Source organism: Takifugu flavidus, chromosome 5 (genome assembly GCF_003711565.1).
Source record: "Takifugu flavidus isolate HTHZ2018 chromosome 5, ASM371156v2, whole genome shotgun sequence".
In the NCBI taxonomy this organism is placed as follows: Eukaryota; Metazoa; Chordata; class Actinopteri; order Tetraodontiformes; family Tetraodontidae; genus Takifugu; species Takifugu flavidus.
This window is the reverse complement of record NC_079524.1, coordinates 14,281,300-14,301,571: the sequence shown is the minus strand read 5'-3', so window position 1 is coordinate 14,301,571 and position 20,272 is coordinate 14,281,300. Positions and strand designations below refer to the sequence as shown.

The window sequence follows — 20,272 nt, the reverse complement described above, 5'->3', positions numbered from 1 at the left end:
CTCCTACCAAGACCAACAATCACCCAGCCTTGTCAAATTTGATGTTTTATATATTGTTGAACAGAAATATTTTGTTATTTGCATGTGCTATATTTGCTTTGGCAAGAAATTAGCAGGTTGCTCTGACAAACCAATCATGACCATCCCAAGTGCCACATTGCTTAAATTTGAAATTGTTGGTCCCAGTATGCTGCTCGTACTAGTAGGCCATCGCTTTATTTTTGTTTCTGTTTGGTTCATGTCACAATTCTGTTGATCAAAATACAACCAAATTTATGATAAAGATTATGAACGCATTTTAATGAAATTTTCTTGATAATGATGGACAAAGGAAGATTTTTGTGATGGTTGCTGGTGTTGTTCCATATGTTGTTGTGTTCCAGATTCAGGGACATTACCCTTTGATCTTCATATAATGAAGCCAACAGCTTTGATCATGAAGTAACCTACTATGTTGTGTAACCTTGAATTACTAATGCTTATAGAGAGCATATTCTATACTACTGCTCTAACTCATAATATGTGGGGAAATGTCTTCTGTTGTAGAGGTCTGCGCTCTCTGAGGAACATTCCTAATTTTAGGTTTGCAGATGAGTTGATGCCTTCATCAACAATTTTTTTTTCTGTCTCTTTACTCTGCATACGCTGCTAGTATAATTCAATTTCCCCACAGGGATGAATAAAGTTCATCTTAATCTTAATCTTAACAATACCATCATTTTAAAATATGATTTATGAAAATCTGTATCAACAGGGTAAAGAGAAGGGAGTACAATATAAGATTAGCCGATGTGTGTGCGTCCAGTGGTGCTCTGTGGTGGTTGAACACTCATCTGTCAGTGACAACATAAGATGACAGAGCACTTAGTCACCTCACTAATGAAAATTCAATTCATCTGACTTGAAGGGGACAAAAGAGATATTATATACCCTATATGTATGTATGTGTGGATGCATGTATGTACATAAGAGGTAACGAGCACATGTATCAGCATATAGATGAATAACCGCACTGCACATTCCAAAATAATGCAAAATTAAGAGCACAAAGAAAACCAAATAAATTCACCAGCCTTACTTTTTTAAGTAATTTTTTTTGTTTACTTTAATTAAAGTAAACTTAACTTAATTAAATTAAGTTTTCTCTTAATTCTGCAGCATTTTTGATAACAGCGATGGTGACAGGATGGTGATGAGCAACTGCCGTCTTTATCCAATTAGCTTTTAAGGCAGACTGTCAGACAGAGTCGGTGTCTATATTGGGCAAACAGGATTAGCTGAAAACTGTTTGTTCTTGCTGGTATCTATAACAGGCTCTGCTGTTTCATGTGTCATCACCTACAGCTGACCTCTGCAGTCTTCCCTCTGATCAACTAAGACACCAGAGAGGGAGCTTTTGACGGTTTCTAGACACAGACACAAGCCAATCCCTACGGCAGATTTCCCTCTAGTGTCTAATGGTAGTACTACAACTGTAATAGTTTTTCGTGGGAAATCAGAAATTTCAGTTGCCATGAATCATTGGTGCCAGATGTTCTGTATGTGGGAATCAGGGAGAAAAACATGTTATTAGACTAATGGTGAGCAGCTCCACCATGTAATATGAAAGAATTGTTATTAGATGATTCAAATGAAACGGTAGACATACTGAAACCTCATAGACTACACTCTAAAAATTTTGACCAATGATTACTTAAAAAAATTATGGCAACAAAGTGACACGTAATATAATTGAGTAGATTTTAATAACTGCAACTTTTAGTAAAAAGTATTGAATAAATTAACTAAATTTAAACTAAAAAAAACAAGTGCAGGTTAATGAATGCAATAGTTAAAATGTGTTGGATTTATTAATAGTAGCCAAAAAGATGAGTTATATACCCAGGAAATATTAAGCAAATACAAATCACTTTCACAAGGAAAATTGATTTATGTTTACTAATTATCTGAATAAAAGTAATTAAGATTTACTAAATATCTGGGGAAAGATGATTAACATTTACTGATTATTTGGCTGAAACTGATTTATATTCATCAGTTATCTCAGCAAAATTGAAAGAAAAGTATTAAATATCTGGACAGAAATAAATGAGATCCACTCAATAAAATAAATTATATCTACTTATATTTCAGCAAATTGTTCCTAAACTCAACACATTTACACAGTTATTGTTATACATCTATAACTAAATAAATTGTTTAAATTCAACTTAAAATTGCTATCACAGGACTTAAAATCTATTCAATAATATTGAATGTCACTTTGTTGCCATATTTTCTTTACGTATTATCCACTCAATATCGTGCAGTCTTGCTACTACAGAGTAACCCAGTTGGTTAACAGATCACCAAGCATAAAACAGCAGGTAAACATTTATTTCAAAACTGTCTATAACCATTTTTTACATCTTCACTGCTTGCTAAAATTAAAGTCAAATGAGCAATCACATTATTCATTTGTGCAATCATAAATTCCTCAGGGAAAAACCTGGAACATTGGACAGTGTAATCACATGGTACAAGAACAGCTGCCTGTAACAATATAAAGTCCTTATATATAAAGTACCGTATATAAGCTCCACCTGCAGCACTGAAACATGTATTTAACAATGCCTATAAAGCAAGCATGTGACTGTTCTGGCAGTGACTTAACAAGTCTCATTCATTCTGCAAAGGTGCATTTCCTTAAGCTAGTAGCTTATTCTTGAGGCTGTTCACTTTTGGGGACAGCTTTGAACAATCCAGCTCGAGAAGGACTTTCTGGAAGACTTCAAACGTATACCTAAGCTCCTTGGGATAGGCAAGGGTCCCTGCATAAATCAGTCCAACAAGCATGGAGCAAACTCTTGGGAAGGTACCCAGAGCAGTCAGAACTTTCATGCTGTCTATCACAATACCGACGTCATCTGGATCCTCTGATGTACCGGTCCTGATGCTGTAGATTTTCATCTTCTGCATGGAGAGGTCCTGTGACACAGTGTCTTCATCAGTATCCTAAAATAACAAAAACACAGTTTATCTCAGACTGTATAGCTAAAGGAGAAATTATGTTACACAAACTACACATATAATCCTGTTTGAATACTTTCACCGCACACAAAGTACTTGCAAAAGCATATTTTTATGACAAGTAAGTTAAAGAGTATCCAATTAACTCACCCAGACATTGGTCTCAGGTTTCCTCAGCTATAAATGTTTGGAAATGACTTTTAAAATGAAAACAATCTATTGATGCATATATTAATTTCTTCTTGTCACTTGTGTATTGAAGATCTCATTCTACATCTGATAACACTGGTCAGCTATCAACCAGCCTCTTTATGACACTGTAACCTCATTCTTGAAGTGTATATCTATCTTTTCACATGTACTTCAACTTACATTATACTCTTTTAAGAGCTGATCCGTAGATTACCCAAGATACACCATCAAACACCGAATGACAACATCTCGGGTCACGCTGATGCTAGGAAAAGCCTGAAATGACAAAAATAAATATGCAACTTCATAATGTAAAAATCATTCACTGGCCCAAAACAAATTTCAACACTAGGTGGATTATATTATTGTTAAACTGTCTCCTAACAATTTCATTTATTTTATTTAATTGACACTTTGTGTCAATATTGAGGTTTCCAGGGAACTAGTTGTGTCTCTACTGACTGTCATTGGTCCCAGCAAATGAACTGTACAAAGCACGTGAATCTCCATAAAACCACCACATATTTTTGCTTTTTGTACAGATTACGCAAACAAGCTATAACATGCCATGAGCTTTGTATGCGCTGGTAGGATAATTTTGATTTCTTCAGATAGAGCTAGACAAGCCAATTACCCCAATTTCCAGTTAGTGATGCTACTTAGTTAGTTATGCTGCTGGTAGTTATGCAGCTTTATATAAGAGCTTTATTTTCATTCTGAAAATCTAACTCTTACAGGGAATGCTAATAAAAAATATCTAAAATGTTGAACTACTCCTTTAAGCAGAAACCACAGGGAGATGAGTAATAGCTGGTGCTAAACAGGTCAGATGTTCAAAGTTACTGGTAACAGAAAATACACTGGAGGGATCATAATTCAACAATTTCAATAAAACCTGAACATTACAAATGTGAATAACTAAAATAAAGCATTAACAAACATAATAATCATTGAAGGATACCTTGAGTAGTATTTCAATATCTTCATTTTTCAACTTTCAATTCATTCAGGTTGGAACTGCAGGTTTTGAACTTAACTGACAATCTGTAAATATGCTTTTCAACAACCACATGCACCACAAACATTTACACAGCATGCACTGTATGTGAAATCTGGTATCACAGCATATTCTGTACTGTATATAAGAGTACTACATACCTATTAATGAACTGCAGTCAAAGATTTTCATGCACCTGAAATGAAATTCATATTAGGTCAACTGTATAAACCTATATTATACACATATAAAAGGGAACATATTAGAAGAAACAAACAGTTAGGAGATACTTAGAAAATGTACCAAACACACAAGTAGCAAAAGAAAAACTGAACATGGCACACATCTGTCTTGTTTTTTACTCTATGAGCTTAGCACATCATTGTTTTAGGTGATATTTCTTGGGTAGAGATAAGAAGGGAATATTCACGTGTTTCTGTAGTCAGTCTGTGAAAGACCCTTTAACCCATAATCGCTTATTCATTTTTTTAATACATACCGAGATAATAGTACCATTTTTGTATAAAAACCATATGGCTTTAGTATTGAACTGAAAAAAGTGATTGAGTTACCTGAGAAGCTACGTCTGTGACGTCACTGTCCGTTACGGTAACGGAGAGGTTAAACTGTCGCGCGACGGTCGCAGCACCAGCTGGAAGCCAGTGCACAAAACACAATGGTAGACAGAATTTATTATTAAATAATATATATATAAAAATCGCTAGTTGCTCTCCCGAAATGAAATATTAACATTGTGAAAGCTGAAAAATATACTTATTTAAGTTCACTTAAGAACCCGAAATTGTGCAAGTGTAGACTAACCTGTGAGAGCAGAAGCGTTGAGTGTTAGTTTTGGTTAGAGTCTCTTACGAGTGTTCACGTGCCTGTGCGTCGGCTACCTGCTAGCTAGCATGCTAAGATGGAAACCCAGACCGAAGTCTACTAGAAGACGTAGATTAGCTGATATCCTAGGCTGTTACACTTAGTATAACATTATACTCTAGGAACTGACGTTAAAATAACTGCATTACTTTTATATTTTAATTTAATTTTAATGCTAATATAATTTCAAATTGCAACACAGTGAAGTTAACTTGTTTGGAAACTTAACTAGAATCTATGTGGAAGTGACGCGAATTAATGTTCCGCTACTACAGAAATTTGGTTATAAATTGTTTGTAAAACACCAGCAATTAAACTGTTCTTACCTTTGGGAAACAGCAATGCGTGAAATCTGTTGCAGATGGGGAATAACGTCCATGTGGCGGGAAGTGACCCAAAATGCACTGGGCTCAAGTGTAAAAAAAAAGTGATTAAAACCAAAAACCTCCCAGCTAGTAGAATTGATCAATTTTTTTGAATATTTGGCCTTTCTCATAAAATACTATTAAAATGTACACAATGGTTTTAAACTGATTTTATTCAAACAAAACTTAGTAAATTTCAATCAATAATTCATTTAAATTTGTTCAATTTAGCTCATTTTGATTCACAACTGCACATAGTCTTTTTTATTATGTATACATTGTTATTTTTTTATTACTTGTTACTAAACCCCATTCCCAGTTTTTACAGTGTAAATAAGATGATGTATTACGTATTATTATATATTTTAAATCATGCACTAAATTTAAAGTCCTCTGTAAAAAAAATAAATCGATGTTTAGGCACAAAATAGAAGGATGTGGTGGGTTGGTCCATTTTCCAGCCCTTCGTGCTTGTGTCTTGTTAGTTTCCCTTGTCTGTGCAGGCTGGCCGTGGCTGGTCTGATTTTCTGATCACTCCCCTGTGGTTCCTCACCTGCTTCCCATCTGCTGTTCAAAACCTGCAGTATTTAACTCCAGCTTTCTCTCCTATACTCTGCCAGGTTGAATCACATATTGGCTCCAGTATTGTTCTTTCAAAAAGACTTTACTGAATGTTTTTTTAGATGTCTTTTATTTCTTGCGACTCGCCTCACCTGCCTCATCTTTTCTGCCTGCCCTCATCTCGACTTCGCCCACTTAATTTGCTTGACGAGTTTTTTGTTTTTACTAATAAATCATCTTAAAAGAGAACTTCCTTGTTGTTGTCTACATTGCATTTTCAGTGACCTGTATGGCATACACTTTAACACAATAGTAGAATCAAGATAATTCTGTGTGCACAGGTTATAATCCTCGAAACGTGGCCACAAAAACTCAAACTACTTGGTTGCACATTAATGACATGCACATCAAAACATGTGCCTCAGCAAGGAGGATTTTATATGGTCTCAAAGTCGGGGCTGCTACGCTCAACAAAGACCCCAGAAAAACTCAAAATAAAAATAAAAATATTTTTATTCTTATTGTATTCTTATTCTAAAAAACTCTCATCATGCATGTCCTCCCACAATGTTTGGCGTGCAGGCACCAAAGTACACCAAAACATATGCAAATTATGTGCTATGCCTTTTTTTAATGTCTGAATTTCTGCCTCTGGGAATAAGGCTCAGAAAAGTCATAATTTGACCTATGTTTGACGTCCCACAAAGCTACCATATTTTCACCTAAAAACACCATTCAAACTATAGCTAAAATGGTCTTGATTCAAACTTCAGCCTCCTGTGGGTAAAGGTGTCCCTAGGGTATTTGTTTTAAGCATGGAATTCCCCTTTCAACTGTCATTTAACATTGTGAGTATGGGAGAGGCTAGACTGGAACCACATGATGTACAGTGCAGCAGGCTTAAAAAACAAAACCTCCTGACCCGTCCCCGAGTCCCAGAAACGGCTGTAACGGTTCCTAGGGTTCGCCAACTTTTACCGAAGGTTCATCCGGGGATACAGCACCGTGGCTGCTCCACTCACTGCTCTCACCTCCTCCGAGGTACCCTTCCGTTGGTCCCAGGCTGCCGAGGAGGCATTCCATAACCTCAAGACCCGGTTCACCTTGGCTCCCATTCTCCTGGTTTCGATCCTGAAAGGCAGTTCATAGTAGAGGTGGATGCTTCTGATCTGAGCCGTTCTCTCTCTCAACACTCTGCTGATGACCAAAAAATGCACCTCTGTGCCTTCTTCTCCCGATGTCTGTCTCCGGCAGAAAGGTATTATGACATTGGGAACCGAGAACTGTTGGCGGTGAAACTGGCGTTGGAGGAATGGTGTCACTGGTTGGAGGGGACTAAATTGCCCTTCCTGGTTTGGACAGACCACAAGAACCTGGAGTACATCCGTTCGGCGAAGAGACTAAACTCCCGTCAGGCCAGGTGGTCCTTGTTCTTTACCAGATTCAACTTTTCCCTCTCCTATCGGCCAGGCTCCTGCACGTCAAGCCTGACGCTCTATCTCGCCAGTTCTTGGAAACAGAAGACACTGGGCCAGATTCACGAAGCGTTCTTACGAACAAATTTGTTCTTAAGTCCCACTTACGAACAGTTGACGAAGATTGTGGCATTCACCAATTTCTTCTTATCCTGGATTTATTCGTAGGTAAGAACAAATCCTACGAACACTCAGGAGTACTCTTGCGCACATTTCAGTGCCGACATGTTGGCATGGTTGTGTTTTCTTCTCTTGTGCAGTTCAATAAAATTCAATATTACAATGATAATTCTGTCAGATTTATTTATTTATTTGTTTATTTCCTATTTTTGGTGATTTACGGAGAATTTTAAAATTACGTAAATGTGCCAATGACTTAACATTAATCAACCAAATTGGAAACCATGCCAAAACTGTCTTTTTATTTGATTTTATCTTGATTTATTTTATTAGGGGATCGAGGATATGCCCTGGTTGTTGACACCACTGACCAACCCTCAGACTCCACAGGAGTTTTATTCAATCAGATGCATGCTCGCAGTCGCTCCACCATTGAACGCACCATCGGCATGTTAAAGGGGCGCTGGATGTGTTTGGACACAGAGCCACAACCCCGTGAGGATGTGCGTCCTGACGCAATGATGGGGCCAGACTGCAGGCACGCGGTTCACGTTCGAGCGCGATTAATTGCCCGTTTGTGAATAAAATGCATTATTGTCACAATCCGAGCACAGCTTTTACACGTTTATTTTTTTTTACATTCTTATTTTTTTTTACATTCTCGTTGATTTCTTTAAGCGTGTTGGCTATAGTCATCAGGGTTGAGGCAATTTTATCAAGCGTGTTAGCCATCCTTTCTTGATTGTTCAACACGGCGTCAGAAATCAGGCGTGGAGAGGCAAGCTTTGGGCATTTTGCTGCTTTTTGCTCTGTCTACAGGGTCCTGCTGCAGTTCCTTTTATGGGCATTGGTCGGCGGTGACTTATGCTAATCGTATGTTAATTAGACTCACCTGGCACGCGCTTTCAACTTACGAACAGATGGCATTCATCAATCTAAGAACACAGCTGCGAACAATTCTGGGGCTTACGAACGCATTGATGAATCCGACGTAGGGTTTTCTTAAGAAACTTCTTAAGAACAACTTAAGAAAGAATCTAAGAAGATTCTTAAGAACATATTGGTGAATCTGGCCCACTGTCCTCCCTGTCATCCGAGGCATCCAGCTACGAAGAGGAGGGGCCATCCTCGGGGGGGACGACTTGGAAGAATTTTAGCCCTCCTCTAGGCCCTCTCCACCCACCCGGTTCGGCTTCGACTTTGTTTTTGGGACATCAGGGGCTGTCCCTTGAGAGGGGGGTTCTGTCACAGCTCCATTCCCCTAGTTCCCTCCTGTCCCTCTGCCTCAGTTATTATCCACTCTCCCTGCATTTGCTCAACTCTACCTGCCAGCCACTCCCACCCCGTCAGCTCAACTCCACTCACCTGCAAGCACAGCTGCAGCCGATTCCCAATCAGCCCTGCTTATAAGCCTCCCCTGCACTCTCACTCTTTGCCAGATTGTTCTTCTGTGTTTCCATGCAAGACTCTCCAGCACTTATTACCTGCCTGACCTCCTGTTGCCGAACCTGTTTGCCTCTGACCTGCCTGTCTCCTGAAGAGAATTATTTTACCTTGTTAGCATCTTTTATCTTATTAGCATGTCTTATACTATATGTTTTTGTTTTATGTTAGTTAGTTTAGAAGTTAGGGATAGTATATAATCTTTAGTAGGAATACACATAAGCAAGTCAGTTGACCCTTCCTTGACATGAATACTGTTTAGACAGTTGGAGCCAGGCAGACAGGAAATGGTAGACCCTCATCGTAAACGTGACAGCATAATTTACTGGTGATTGATAAGTTCCTGGACAGGAATATGACCTCTGACCTGGCCATTTGGGAAGACAATGGAGAAGAAAGACTGCACCAACACCAAACAAGGCTGGAAGAAGAAGATGAGGTCACCCAAGAAGAAGGACTGGATAGGACTAAATTAGCATCAGTAATTTACATATGTTGCTCTATAAAAGACTGGGTCAAGGGATAGTTAGGTTGTCAGACTTCATGCCCTGACAATTGACTCTGTTGTTTGTAGGGTTATGAACTGGCCCAGAGCTCTGTTGTATTTGTATCTTGAATTGATTCTATGTGCTAAATACATTTTGAAATTGGCAACATTTGTTTACTTGAAGTCTACATTTAAAGAACACGCGGATTGGCAGTGACACACGAGAGGTATTGCAATCCAACAATTTGGTGACCCCGATGTGATGAAGACAGAAGTCATCTGAGGCAAAGAATTCAACAACGGTCACTTCGGAGGACAACTGACGACAAAGGGATCCCTAATAAAAGGTAAGCAGACACCTGTTTAATCAAAGCTCTGCACATTTGCAATTTCCAAAAAATTTGTCGTCACTGTCAATTGAAGTGTCCTAGTTATAAATTCCAGATACAAATATAGAAAATATTGAAACGACTGCAGGAATTACGGTTCGAGTCCGGAAAATAGACGGTTAGAGGCCGGAAGTACTGTTGAGAAAACAGGGAATAGACGGTTAGAGGCCGGAAGTACTGTTGAGAAAACAGGGAATAGACATTAGAGGCCAGAAATACTGTTGATAAAACGGGGAATAGACGGTTAGAGTAAACCGGAACTAGTACAGTGCTGTATTGCTGTATACACAGCACTGTATATGAAAAAGATTTGGGTTGGGACTCAGAGCGCAGTTGACGGGACGGACACTCCTGACTCCCGAGATTTGTGTTTTTGTGTGGGTTGGAAAAGTGCCAGAGTGAACGTGAATTAAAAGGCTCTTTGTCCTTGGGAATTAACCCCCAGAGTGGAATCGGATCAACGAAGTTTGGTCTAGAAGCTTGTTTCACTGAGGCATTGAGTTGACCGTTGGAGTCATTCACATTCAATCTCACTTGGGAGCATAGTTAAAGATGGAACTAGAATGTGGCAAAGCGTGTTGAGATCAGGGAGAATGTTCTCCCTACCCTCGGTCTGTGGAAGAACAGTGGAAGTGGACTCTTGATCAGGTGGTGAGTGGCATGCAAGAAGAGGACAGGGAAAGAGAATTGGATGCAATAAAAAAGTTGTGGAAGGAAGCTCAGAAGCAAAAGATACTTCTCCCTCCAGAGGTGAAGGTTAATTTAGCTGAAGCATTGTGTAAGTGGGAGTCAGAAACTCACACCATATTACAGGATCATCTTGATAATCCAAAATTAGGTTTTATAGCAGGAAAATCGTGGCAAAAACAGGGTAAGGAGTTAGAAGATAAGCGTCGAAGGATACATGTTGTGGCTGTGGCAGGTGCAGCAGTGCACTATTGCAGATCTAGGGGGGGGGTCACACGAGTGCCCAATGTAGACAAGCCTTCATTAGAAGATCCAAACCAGACATTGACACTTAACACCACTCTTTACCCATCATTACCTACTACCTCTTCCCCACCCCCATATCAATTGCCAGTTTTGACTATTAATAGTGGTCAGCTAGATGTGGACAGAAATGAAGAAATGCAGGAGTTACATGAGACGGTGTGGGAACTTGAGACAGGTCAGCAGGATTAAACAGGGACAGGAAGAGGTTGAAGATAAGTTAGGAAAAAATGAATTTAGAGAGGAAGCTCAGGTGGTTTGCCCTAAAATCTCCCAACAAACTATATTTAAAAAACAGGACAGTCAAAAATCTACATTAAATGTCTTTAAAACACTTAGCAATCAACAAAACAAGTGAAAAGAGCTGATCCCTCAGGAGGATTTGCCAGGGCTGAGCACAGGGAGGAGAAGGCAAGACTGATTTATGGCAGTGATAAAGAGGAGAGTGAGAGTAAGACAGACACCCTCAAACTTCCAGCTACATTTATTGGGGAATTGGAGCTTCAGGAGCCTGATGAATCTCAGACCAAATTATATGAAAAAGATCCAGGTTCAAGTATGGAAAATTTTGACTCAGAATCAGGGGAAGTGTGAGTATAGAGGTTTACCGTTGGCAGGGGCCATAAACAATGAGGTGAATCAAATAGGAATACACACAAGGAGTAAGGGGCCCGTTTCAGGAAGACTGCAGCTACAGGCCCCTCTGATACAGAAAAGAGGAGGACAGGAACCAGTATATGTTCCATTTGCTATCACAGACATTAATTGTTTGGTGGATAAGATGCCCCCATCTGCAGAGGGAGGCGGCAAGTGGATGTCCAGCCTTTTTAGTTTAACACAGAGCATGCAGTTGGCGATGGAAGACTTTAGAGGAATTTTAGGGAGACAAGTGTCTCTCTGGGATTTGGATAAAGTTGAGGTAGCAGCAGGCATTAAAGACAGACCTAATGCTGCACGTTTTGGGCCTTGTGCAACCAACGTTGGTGAAGCTATGAGACAGATATTTCCAGTATCTCCAGGAGCAATGCAGAACTTAAGATTTAAGTGGGAGGAAAGGGAGTCGGCACATGGATTCCTTACGAGGTGTAAAGAGGAATGGATGTGTGCCACAGGGTGCCATCCTGGCTCAGATAATTTACACACCACTTTGTTCCGTCAGGCCATAATTTTAGGACTTCCACAATTGGTGAAAGAAGCCATGGAAGGAAATCCTGACCTTCCAGGCAGTACAGCAGATGTCAGGGAGAGACATCTCTCTCACCACATCAACACATTTAAAGCTAAACAGGGAAAGAAAGAGGGGGTGATGACAGCGTAGGAACAGCTCCTAAAAATGCAGTTAGATGAGGCACGGAAAAAGCTTAATGATAAACGAAAAGAAAAACAGATGGTTCAGCAGTTTCCTCGGCAGGTGCAGCCAGATCCGTTAGGTCCGCAGCAAGATTTTGCTCCGATAAACCCGTATTGGGTCAGTCCAAGGGGAGGCATGTGTGGGAGACGCGGCGGGCAGGGATACGGCTTGATAGGCGGGTACTTAGGCCGAGATCAGTGTCACGCCTGCAAAGGGTATGGTCATTGGCGAAGGGACTGCCCAAATCGCAACTATCCGGATGTACTAGGTGTGGCGGGGTGGGAGGTGTAACGGTTGACGACAAAGCCACCTGGGGAATTTCACCCCAGGAATTAACCAGTGAACAGGCACACACAGATAAGTTTCGATTCCAGAGGCAGAGACGGGATTAAGGGTTATGTGCTACAATTTTATTAAATCCAATACTCAACAAAAAAATAACTCAGCTGTACAAAAGTTAAATTAACAAAAGGGGTGGACAGGGCTGGGACCCCACTGGCAGGTAAAACTCAATTAGGGGAGATAAACAAACTAAAAACACCCGTGCTACTGCAAGAAAAACCACACAAGAGGGGTGTGATGAAAACGCCCTCCAAAACCTAAAGAGTAAATGTAAGTTGATGATACAATTTACACACTGTTAAGAGTCTAAAATGAAGGCAATAGCTCCGTAGTCGCCTCGGCGGTACCACTAAGTCTCAGCGCCATTTCTCCGAGCGAAGGGGAGCGAGGGGAGAGAGCGAGAGCGAACAGGAGAGAGTCCCGAACTAAAGGACTGAGCCAAAGCAGCAGTGGGTCCAGTAGGCGAGGTAATCTGTGCCGACTGTATTTGGTGGCGCCACCACTCCGTGAGGGGTTCCCGCTGGGGCAACGCAACCCACTGACACCAGCCGGCAGCCAACTGCAGCAAGAACAGCCCCATTACCATTTATCAATGGAGTGGGGGAGTCAGTGACGCGCATTGCTGCCCCTTACCTGCCCAGTGCAAACTAGCACGCGCGCCCGTACGGCAAAGCGCTCTAGACGGAAGGATGGCGGGAGGAAGCACCAACCTTCTGCAACAAGCCGCAAGCACACGTTCAAGCACTGTTGCACTGTACGTCGTGACCACCAGAGGTAATATGCATTAGCATGCCGTGCTTTTACCTTGGCACTGCCAAACAGCATGCTCGTTCCGTGAAACAGGTTCAGCTGGTCGAACCACCCAGATAAGCTGCAACCCCGCCATACCTTCAAAGGGGGAAAACAACTAAAGCCAGCTGGCCAGTGCCTTATATAAACCTTTCCTCCCCGTCCACCAATTAAGGCATTACCTCCATATGGCACCTGTGCGGAGGGCAGGCCACGCCCTGCCACATCGGCAATGCTCCAACATTCGGACCTGGCCCAAAGCCTCCTTTCTTCCCCCAGCCTAACAGAGGAAACAGAGGAGGGGGAAGACCTCAATATCGTGCTCCAAATCCTGAGGTTGCTCCACAAGGCCAATTCCCAGTGGGAAACTGGCACTACGATGAGTTGCACTGATGGGGCCCAGGGGCCCCCACGGACAAGGCACTGGCAGATCCCCTCGTCCGCGTGACAGTGCAGGGAAGAGGACATTCTTTCTTGGTTGACTCAGGAGCCCGCTATTCCACTATCTCATGGAATTTAACACCGGAGCTGATTTCATCTGACACCGTCGAGCTTGTGGGGTTCTCAGGGAGACCGGAGAGACTGCCGTTTTCTGTGCCATTAGTGACTTGTTTTGCCGGACAGACTATGTTGCACCCCTTTGTCATTTCACCACTTTGCCCTATCAACCTGTTGGGATGAGATCTCCTGGTGAGGACAGGAGCAGCTATTCTGTGTGGAGACAAAGGTCTGGTGGTGCAATTTCCTAATGGAATGAAACTGAATTGCTGTATTCCACACCAAGGTGTGAAGGGACAAATGCTGATGAGTGTGACACCCTCTCCAGAACAGGGGGTGTGGGCAGACATTTATTGGGGAGAACTTGAGCCTGAGACCTCACCTGGTGTCGGTGTTGTGGCATTGTTTCAGAGCTGGAGGCCCTGGTTGTCGATGCTGAGACCCTTTGCCCGCCAGTTGATCCCTATCATGGCACTCTATTTTACAACCGTGGGAATAATGAGGTGTATCAGGTTGCATTTAGAGAAAAGTTATAGGGAAATTTTTGGATGATTACATCACCGTGTTTGTGTGTTGGGCCTGAAGGTGTGGCTGCACAGGTCAACTTTGCTGAACAAAATGAGTGGTATGAGAGACTGTAAAGGAAATGTTGTCATTTCTGGGTCTCACGAGCTATAGTAGACATTTTATTCCTACATATTCAGAAGTGACTACGCCCCTACGTGCAATGGTGAATGAACAGGGAATGCGTGATTTGGCAGCCCGGCTAACATGGACAACTGAGGGAGAGAAAGTGTTAATTGCTCTTAAACAGGCACTCACGACATCTGCATGTTTTGCCATTCCGGAATATAAAGATACTTTCTTTTTGGATGTTTCTGGAGGAGAACATACAGTAAATGGTGTTCTCTTTCAGAAAAAAGGGGGTGAAAGGAAAGTTTTAATGTATGCAAATATAATGCTGGGCCCCATTGAAAACAGGCAGGCACAATGTGTAAGGCATGTAGCAGGTGTAGCAAAACTTTTACAAAAAACAGCACGTTTAGTGATGGTTACGCTCTGACAATTCTTACAACACAGAGTGTGGTATCACTGGTCAGCTCAGCAGCATTCACCATGACCTCACTTAGACAGACCAGGATGGACAAGATTTTAACGGCACCACATATAACATACACATATGAAGGGATCAATATGGCAGATGGTATAGGAGAGGGCGAACCACACAGATGTGAGGAGAAAGTGAAGAAAGGTGAAAAAATCAGAGTAGACCTCAAGGCGGAGCCGTTAAAGGATCCAGATGAAATACTAATCACAGATGGCTGTTGTTTCAGACACCCACAGGAGGGGCTGAAAGCTGAATATTCAATAGAAAATCGGAAGAAGATTTTGAGGAAGTGGAAACAGGAAACCTAACAGGTAAAGAGTCAGCACAACTTGCAGAATTGAAGGCAGTTATTAGAGCATTAGAAATATCAAAGGGAAAGAGAGTGACCATCTATACAGATTTAGCATATGTAGTGGGAGCGATTCACTTAGAACTTTGTCAATGGTTCCCCTTCCGCGGGCAGGTTTTAACACAGCATCAGGCTCTCTTATAAAAATGAGGCAGAGATGAGGCAACTGACACAGGCACTCATGGAACCAGCAGAGGTCGCAGTCGTAAAGTGCAAAGGTCACAGCAAGGAGAACCATTAGAGGTAAAAGGTAATGATGCGGCAGATCAGGCAGCATAGAAGGCGGCAGGTTATAAACCAATTTACAATTTGTTGTTAGTAGAGAAAACAGTTCAGGAAATTTCACCAAGATACGACAGGGAAAGACTTGGTTGTGATCAAGAAGAAGCGTCTCCACATGAAAAAACAGTTTGGAAGGAAAAGGGGGGCTGTGAAAGTTGAAGGAATTTGGCGGGGCCCAGACGGAAGACCTGTTCTCCCGCCCGGTCTGTTAGATGCTGTTCTGGAAGATGCCCACGGCCTGACACACTGCAGGAAACCACGAATGATGCAGAGAATGTTCAATATGCAAACACTTTAATGTAAAATCAACAATTCGACCACATGAGGGCAAGTTTCCAGTTGCCCCCATGACAGGGCAAGAAAAATTATAGATTTCACTGACATGATAGACCGAGTCAATGGGTTCCGATACCTCTTGGTGGCAGTGGATGCATACACTGGCTGCCCAGAGGCGGTTCCCGTAAAAGCAGAAGATGCAAAAAGTGTTATTAAATTTTTGATTAATCCGACACACGGTTTCCCCAAACAAATTAGGTCTGATAATAGAACTCATTTTAAGAATAAAGATTTACAAGAAGTAGAGAAGGCGTTAGACGCAGGTAGAAAGAATGAATCAAACACTGAAGAGCAAAATTGGCAACATATGTGCTCACAGTGGAATGAAATGGACACAGGCGCTTCCAGTAGCCTTGATGTCAGTACGAAGCTCTGTTAGCTCCCGAACAGGATTCACCCCCTTTGAGCTCGAGAGGGGTGTTCTCTTTCCGGGACCAGGAGCAGAAAATCCATAGGCCAGCCCAGCAAGTTTAAATCTTATTTTGTTCAACTAAAAACGACTCTCTCAGTTTTCTCCCAACAGGCAACCTCTGTAACAACAGTCAGTGAGGATCCAGGAATTCCACACACAGCTGAGTGGGTTCTTCTGAGAGTCATCAAGTGAAAGTGGTCAGAGCACAGGTGGACTGGTCCCTTTGAAGCTGTAGAGTGAACATCACATGTTAACCCTAACATCCTAACATACTAACACCCTAACACATTAACCCTAACTCTAGTATCACTGGAATCAATGTACCCCAGCAGATAATTCACAGAGAACGCTTGGACAGATCCGGGAACATCTAAAGAAGATGGCACCATGATTAAACTTCTATTATTCTTGATTACAGCAAAGGGAGCGGTCAGTGAATTGTTATATTGGCCTAGCTTGGGCTAGGCCAAAAGGGGGATTGAAGAGAATAATTTTATCTTGTTAGCATCTTTTATCTTATTAGCATGTTATACTATATGTTTTTGTTTTATGTTACAGTTATAGTAACATAGTATATAATCTTTAGTAGGAATACACATAAGCAAGTCAGTTGACCCTTCCTTGACATGAATACTGTTTAGACAGTTGGAGCCAGAAATGGTAGACCCTCATCGTAAAACGTAACAGCATAATTTACTGGTGATTGATAAGTTCCTGGACGGGAATATGACCTCTGACCTGGCCATTTGGGAAGACAATGGAGAAGAAGGACTGCACCAACACCAAATGAGGCTGGAAGAAGAAGATGAGGTCACCCAAGAAGAAGGACTGGATTGGACTAAATTAGCATCAATAATTTACATATGTTGCTCTATAAAAGACTGGGTCAAGGGATAGTTAGGTTGTCAGACTTCATGCCCTGACAATTGACTCTGTTGTTTGTAGGGTTATGAACTGGCCCAGAGCTCTGTTGTATTTGTATCTTGAATTGATTCTATGTGCTAAATACATTTTGAAATTGGCAACATTTCTTTACTTGAAGTCTTCATTTAAAGAACACGCGGATTGGCAGTGACATACGAGAGGTATTGCAATTCAACACTCCCGGTAAACTCACCAGCCTTCCGTCCCTGACCACGACTTCTTCCTTAGCGTTTTCTGGTTCCTTTCACCTGGTCCCGACATTGCTGCTGCTTATCCCCAGTCTGCTCTGCTAAATCGTCGGCCTCATCTCCTGGAAGCCCCTTTTTGTCACTCCTGCCCGCTGTAAACAGAACTGTACAGTTCCAAGGTTTCTCGTCCTCCCCCTCGGTTCCGCATTCTGGCTCTGCTCAACCCAATCCCCGAGCCTGAAACCCATAGACTTTGTGTGGGTCCTGAGCCTGAAGAACGAACTGTTTCCTGTGTTTCCTTGTCTGCCAGAGTTCTTGTTTGCCGTGTACTAATAAAGGTCATTACCAACGATCCCAGCTTTCCAGAGTGCTGCTTTTGGGTCTAAATTGCACCCGTCACAGGACAGGGCCGCAGAAGGTCCTTAAACCCTCAGCAGGATCAGTATCTGCTCCTTTGTGCAAGGAGGAACAGGATGAGCACTGCCAGAGCCCTACAAAATTATCTCCACTGGTGGCCACTGGTGTGAATATTTGTGACCAAACAATCAGAAACAGGCTCCATGAGGGTGGCCTAAGGGCCCGACATCCTGTAGTGGGCCCTGTGCTCACTGCCCGGCACTGTAGAGCTCGATTGGCATTTGCCATAGACCACCAGAATTGGCAACTACGCCACTGGCGCTCTGTGCTCTTCGCCGATGAGAGCAGGTTCAACCTGAGCACATTTGACAGACGTGAAAGGGTCTGGAGATGCTGTGGAGAACGTTTTGCTGCCTGCAACATAACCAACAGCATGACCGGCTTGGTGGTTGGTCAGTGATGGTCTGGGGAGGCATATCCCTGGAAGGACGCACAGACCTCTACACCCTAGATCTAGTTCTGACTTATGGTGTTGAGGTAGAACATGTGTCAGTGTTCCCTCAGAATGCACTCCTGTCAGACCATTCTTTGATCACTTTTACATTTATGATTAAGGATTCTTCTATGCTCAGAGCACAGTCTTACTATAGCAGATGTCTTTCAGATAATGCTGTAGCTAAGTTTAAGGAAGTGATCCCTGTGCTAATCCCAGGACCACTGTGTGTTTCCCCAGGGATCTATCATTATAATCTTAGCCCTGCTGAGGTTGACTCTATTGCTGAAGGTGCAGCAACCTCACTGCGAACCACGCTTGATTCTGTTGCCCCCCAAAAAAGAAAATAATAAATCAGAGGAGGTGTGACCCCTGGTATAATTCACATATCAGGACCCTCAAGTAGAAAGTGTGAAGACTAGAAAGGAAGTGGTATTCTTGTAAAATAGATAGCTATCATGTAGCCTGGAAAGACTGTCTAGTAGTTTACAAAAAGTCCCTTCATAAGGCTAGGACAGCTTATTTTTCTTCTTTAATTGAAGAAAACAAGAACAGCACTTTTCAGCACTGTGGCCAAATTAACCAAGAGTCAAAGTGTTTTAGATCCACATATCCCTTCTTCCCTTAGTGGTGAAGATTTCATGAGCTTCTCCACTGATAAAGTTTGAGCTATCAGAGAAAAAGCTAACCAGGCCATCCCAACAACTGGACCATCACCAGATTTGCTGACTGTGGGAACATACAGGTTCTCCAATGAGCCCTTAAACTCCTTCAGCCATATATATTTTTCTGAGGTGTCTTCGACAATTCAGAAATCCAAGTCCGCCATGTGTCTTTTAGATCCCATCCCAACACACCTGTTGAAGGATCTTTTACCAACGATAGACAGATCTATCCTGGACCAGATCAGTTGTTCTTTAATGACAGGTTATGTACCCCGGCCCTACAAGGTGGCAGTGATTAAGACGTTGCTTAAAAAACCATCACTAGATCCGGACATACTAGCAAATTATAGGCCGATATCCAACCTTCCTTTTATCTCTAAAATTCTTGAGAAGGTTGTGGGGACTCAGTTACAGGAGCACCTGCAGAGGAACAGCCTGTTTGAGATGCTTCAGTCAGGCTTTAGAGCTCATCACAGCACAGAAACAGCACTTATTAAAGTTACTAATGATCTTCTTATAGCTTCACATCATGGACTGGTTTCTATGCTGGTTCTGCTGGACCTCAGTGCTGCTTTTGATACAGTTGATCACAGCATCCTGTTATAGAGACTGGAACATATGATTGGGATTAAAGGGACAGCATTAGACTGGTTTAGATCATATTTATCTGATAGATACCAGTTTGCTCATGTCCATGGTGTTCCCTCTTCATACAGTAGGGTTAGCCATGGAGTTCCACAAGGTTCTGTACTTGGACCAATCCTTTTCACCTGTACATGCTTCCCTTAGGAAACATTATTCGGCAGCATGGGATAAATTTTCATTGTTATGCTGATGACACTCAGCTATATTTATCCATGAAACCAGAGGAGACAGAGAAGTTAGTGAAGCTTCAGACCTGTCTTGAAGACATAAAGTCCTGGATATCTTCAAATTTCCTCCCCCTTAACTCTGGAAAAACTGAGGTCATGGTGTTTGGTCCTGAACCTCTCAGGGATAGATTAGATCACATGATCACTCCAGATGGTATCTTTTTAACATCTAGTCTCTCTGTGAGGAATCTTGGAGTAACTTTTGATCAAAATTTCTCCTTCAACTCACACATTAAAACAGTCTCTAGAAGTGCTTTTTTTCACCTGAGAAACATCACAAGGATAAGGAAACTACTTACACGGCAAGATTCTGAAAAGTTAGTCCATGCATTTGTTACTTCCAGGCTGGACTATTGTAATTCTTTATCATCAGGGTGTCCAAACACCTCTTTAAGA

General features: G+C 41.9%; 1 protein-coding gene, 1 long non-coding RNA gene and 1 pseudogene across 5 annotated transcripts; 1 reads left to right on the top strand and 2 right to left on the bottom strand.

The window, feature by feature from the left end:
- Positions 1-2,355: 2,355 nt before the first annotated feature.
- LOC130526533 (uncharacterized) lies at positions 2,356-7,066 on the bottom strand. Of its 3 annotated transcripts, XR_008950777.1 has the most exons (5): positions 5,407-7,066; positions 4,771-5,137; positions 4,163-4,394; positions 3,382-3,477; positions 2,356-2,994 (listed from the first exon to the last, which is right to left on the bottom strand). It is a non-coding gene; the product is annotated as an uncharacterized LOC130526533 (long non-coding RNA). The 3 variants fall into 3 exon arrangements; XR_008950775.1 differs by having other exon boundaries at positions 4,771-7,058; XR_008950776.1 differs by having other exon boundaries at positions 4,360-4,394; positions 4,771-6,440.
- A 5,583-nt stretch (positions 7,067-12,649) lies between these two features.
- On the bottom strand, positions 12,650-14,012 carry LOC130526521 (uncharacterized). 2 transcript variants are annotated; one of them, XM_057034289.1, is made up of 3 exons: positions 13,408-14,012; positions 13,237-13,316; positions 12,650-13,162 (listed from the first exon to the last, which is right to left on the bottom strand). In XM_057034289.1, exons 1-3 carry the CDS (start codon positions 13,487-13,489, stop codon positions 12,953-12,955), a joined length of 372 nt encoding a protein of 123 aa, XP_056890269.1. In that variant the 5' UTR covers positions 13,490-14,012; the 3' UTR covers positions 12,650-12,952. The 2 variants fall into 2 exon arrangements, with proteins under 2 accessions (XP_056890269.1, XP_056890266.1); XM_057034286.1 differs by having other exon boundaries at positions 13,237-14,012.
- A 518-nt stretch (positions 14,013-14,530) lies between these two features.
- LOC130525999 (uncharacterized) lies at positions 14,531-15,468 on the top strand (annotated as a pseudogene).
- The last annotated feature ends 4,804 nt before the right edge of the window (positions 15,469-20,272 follow it).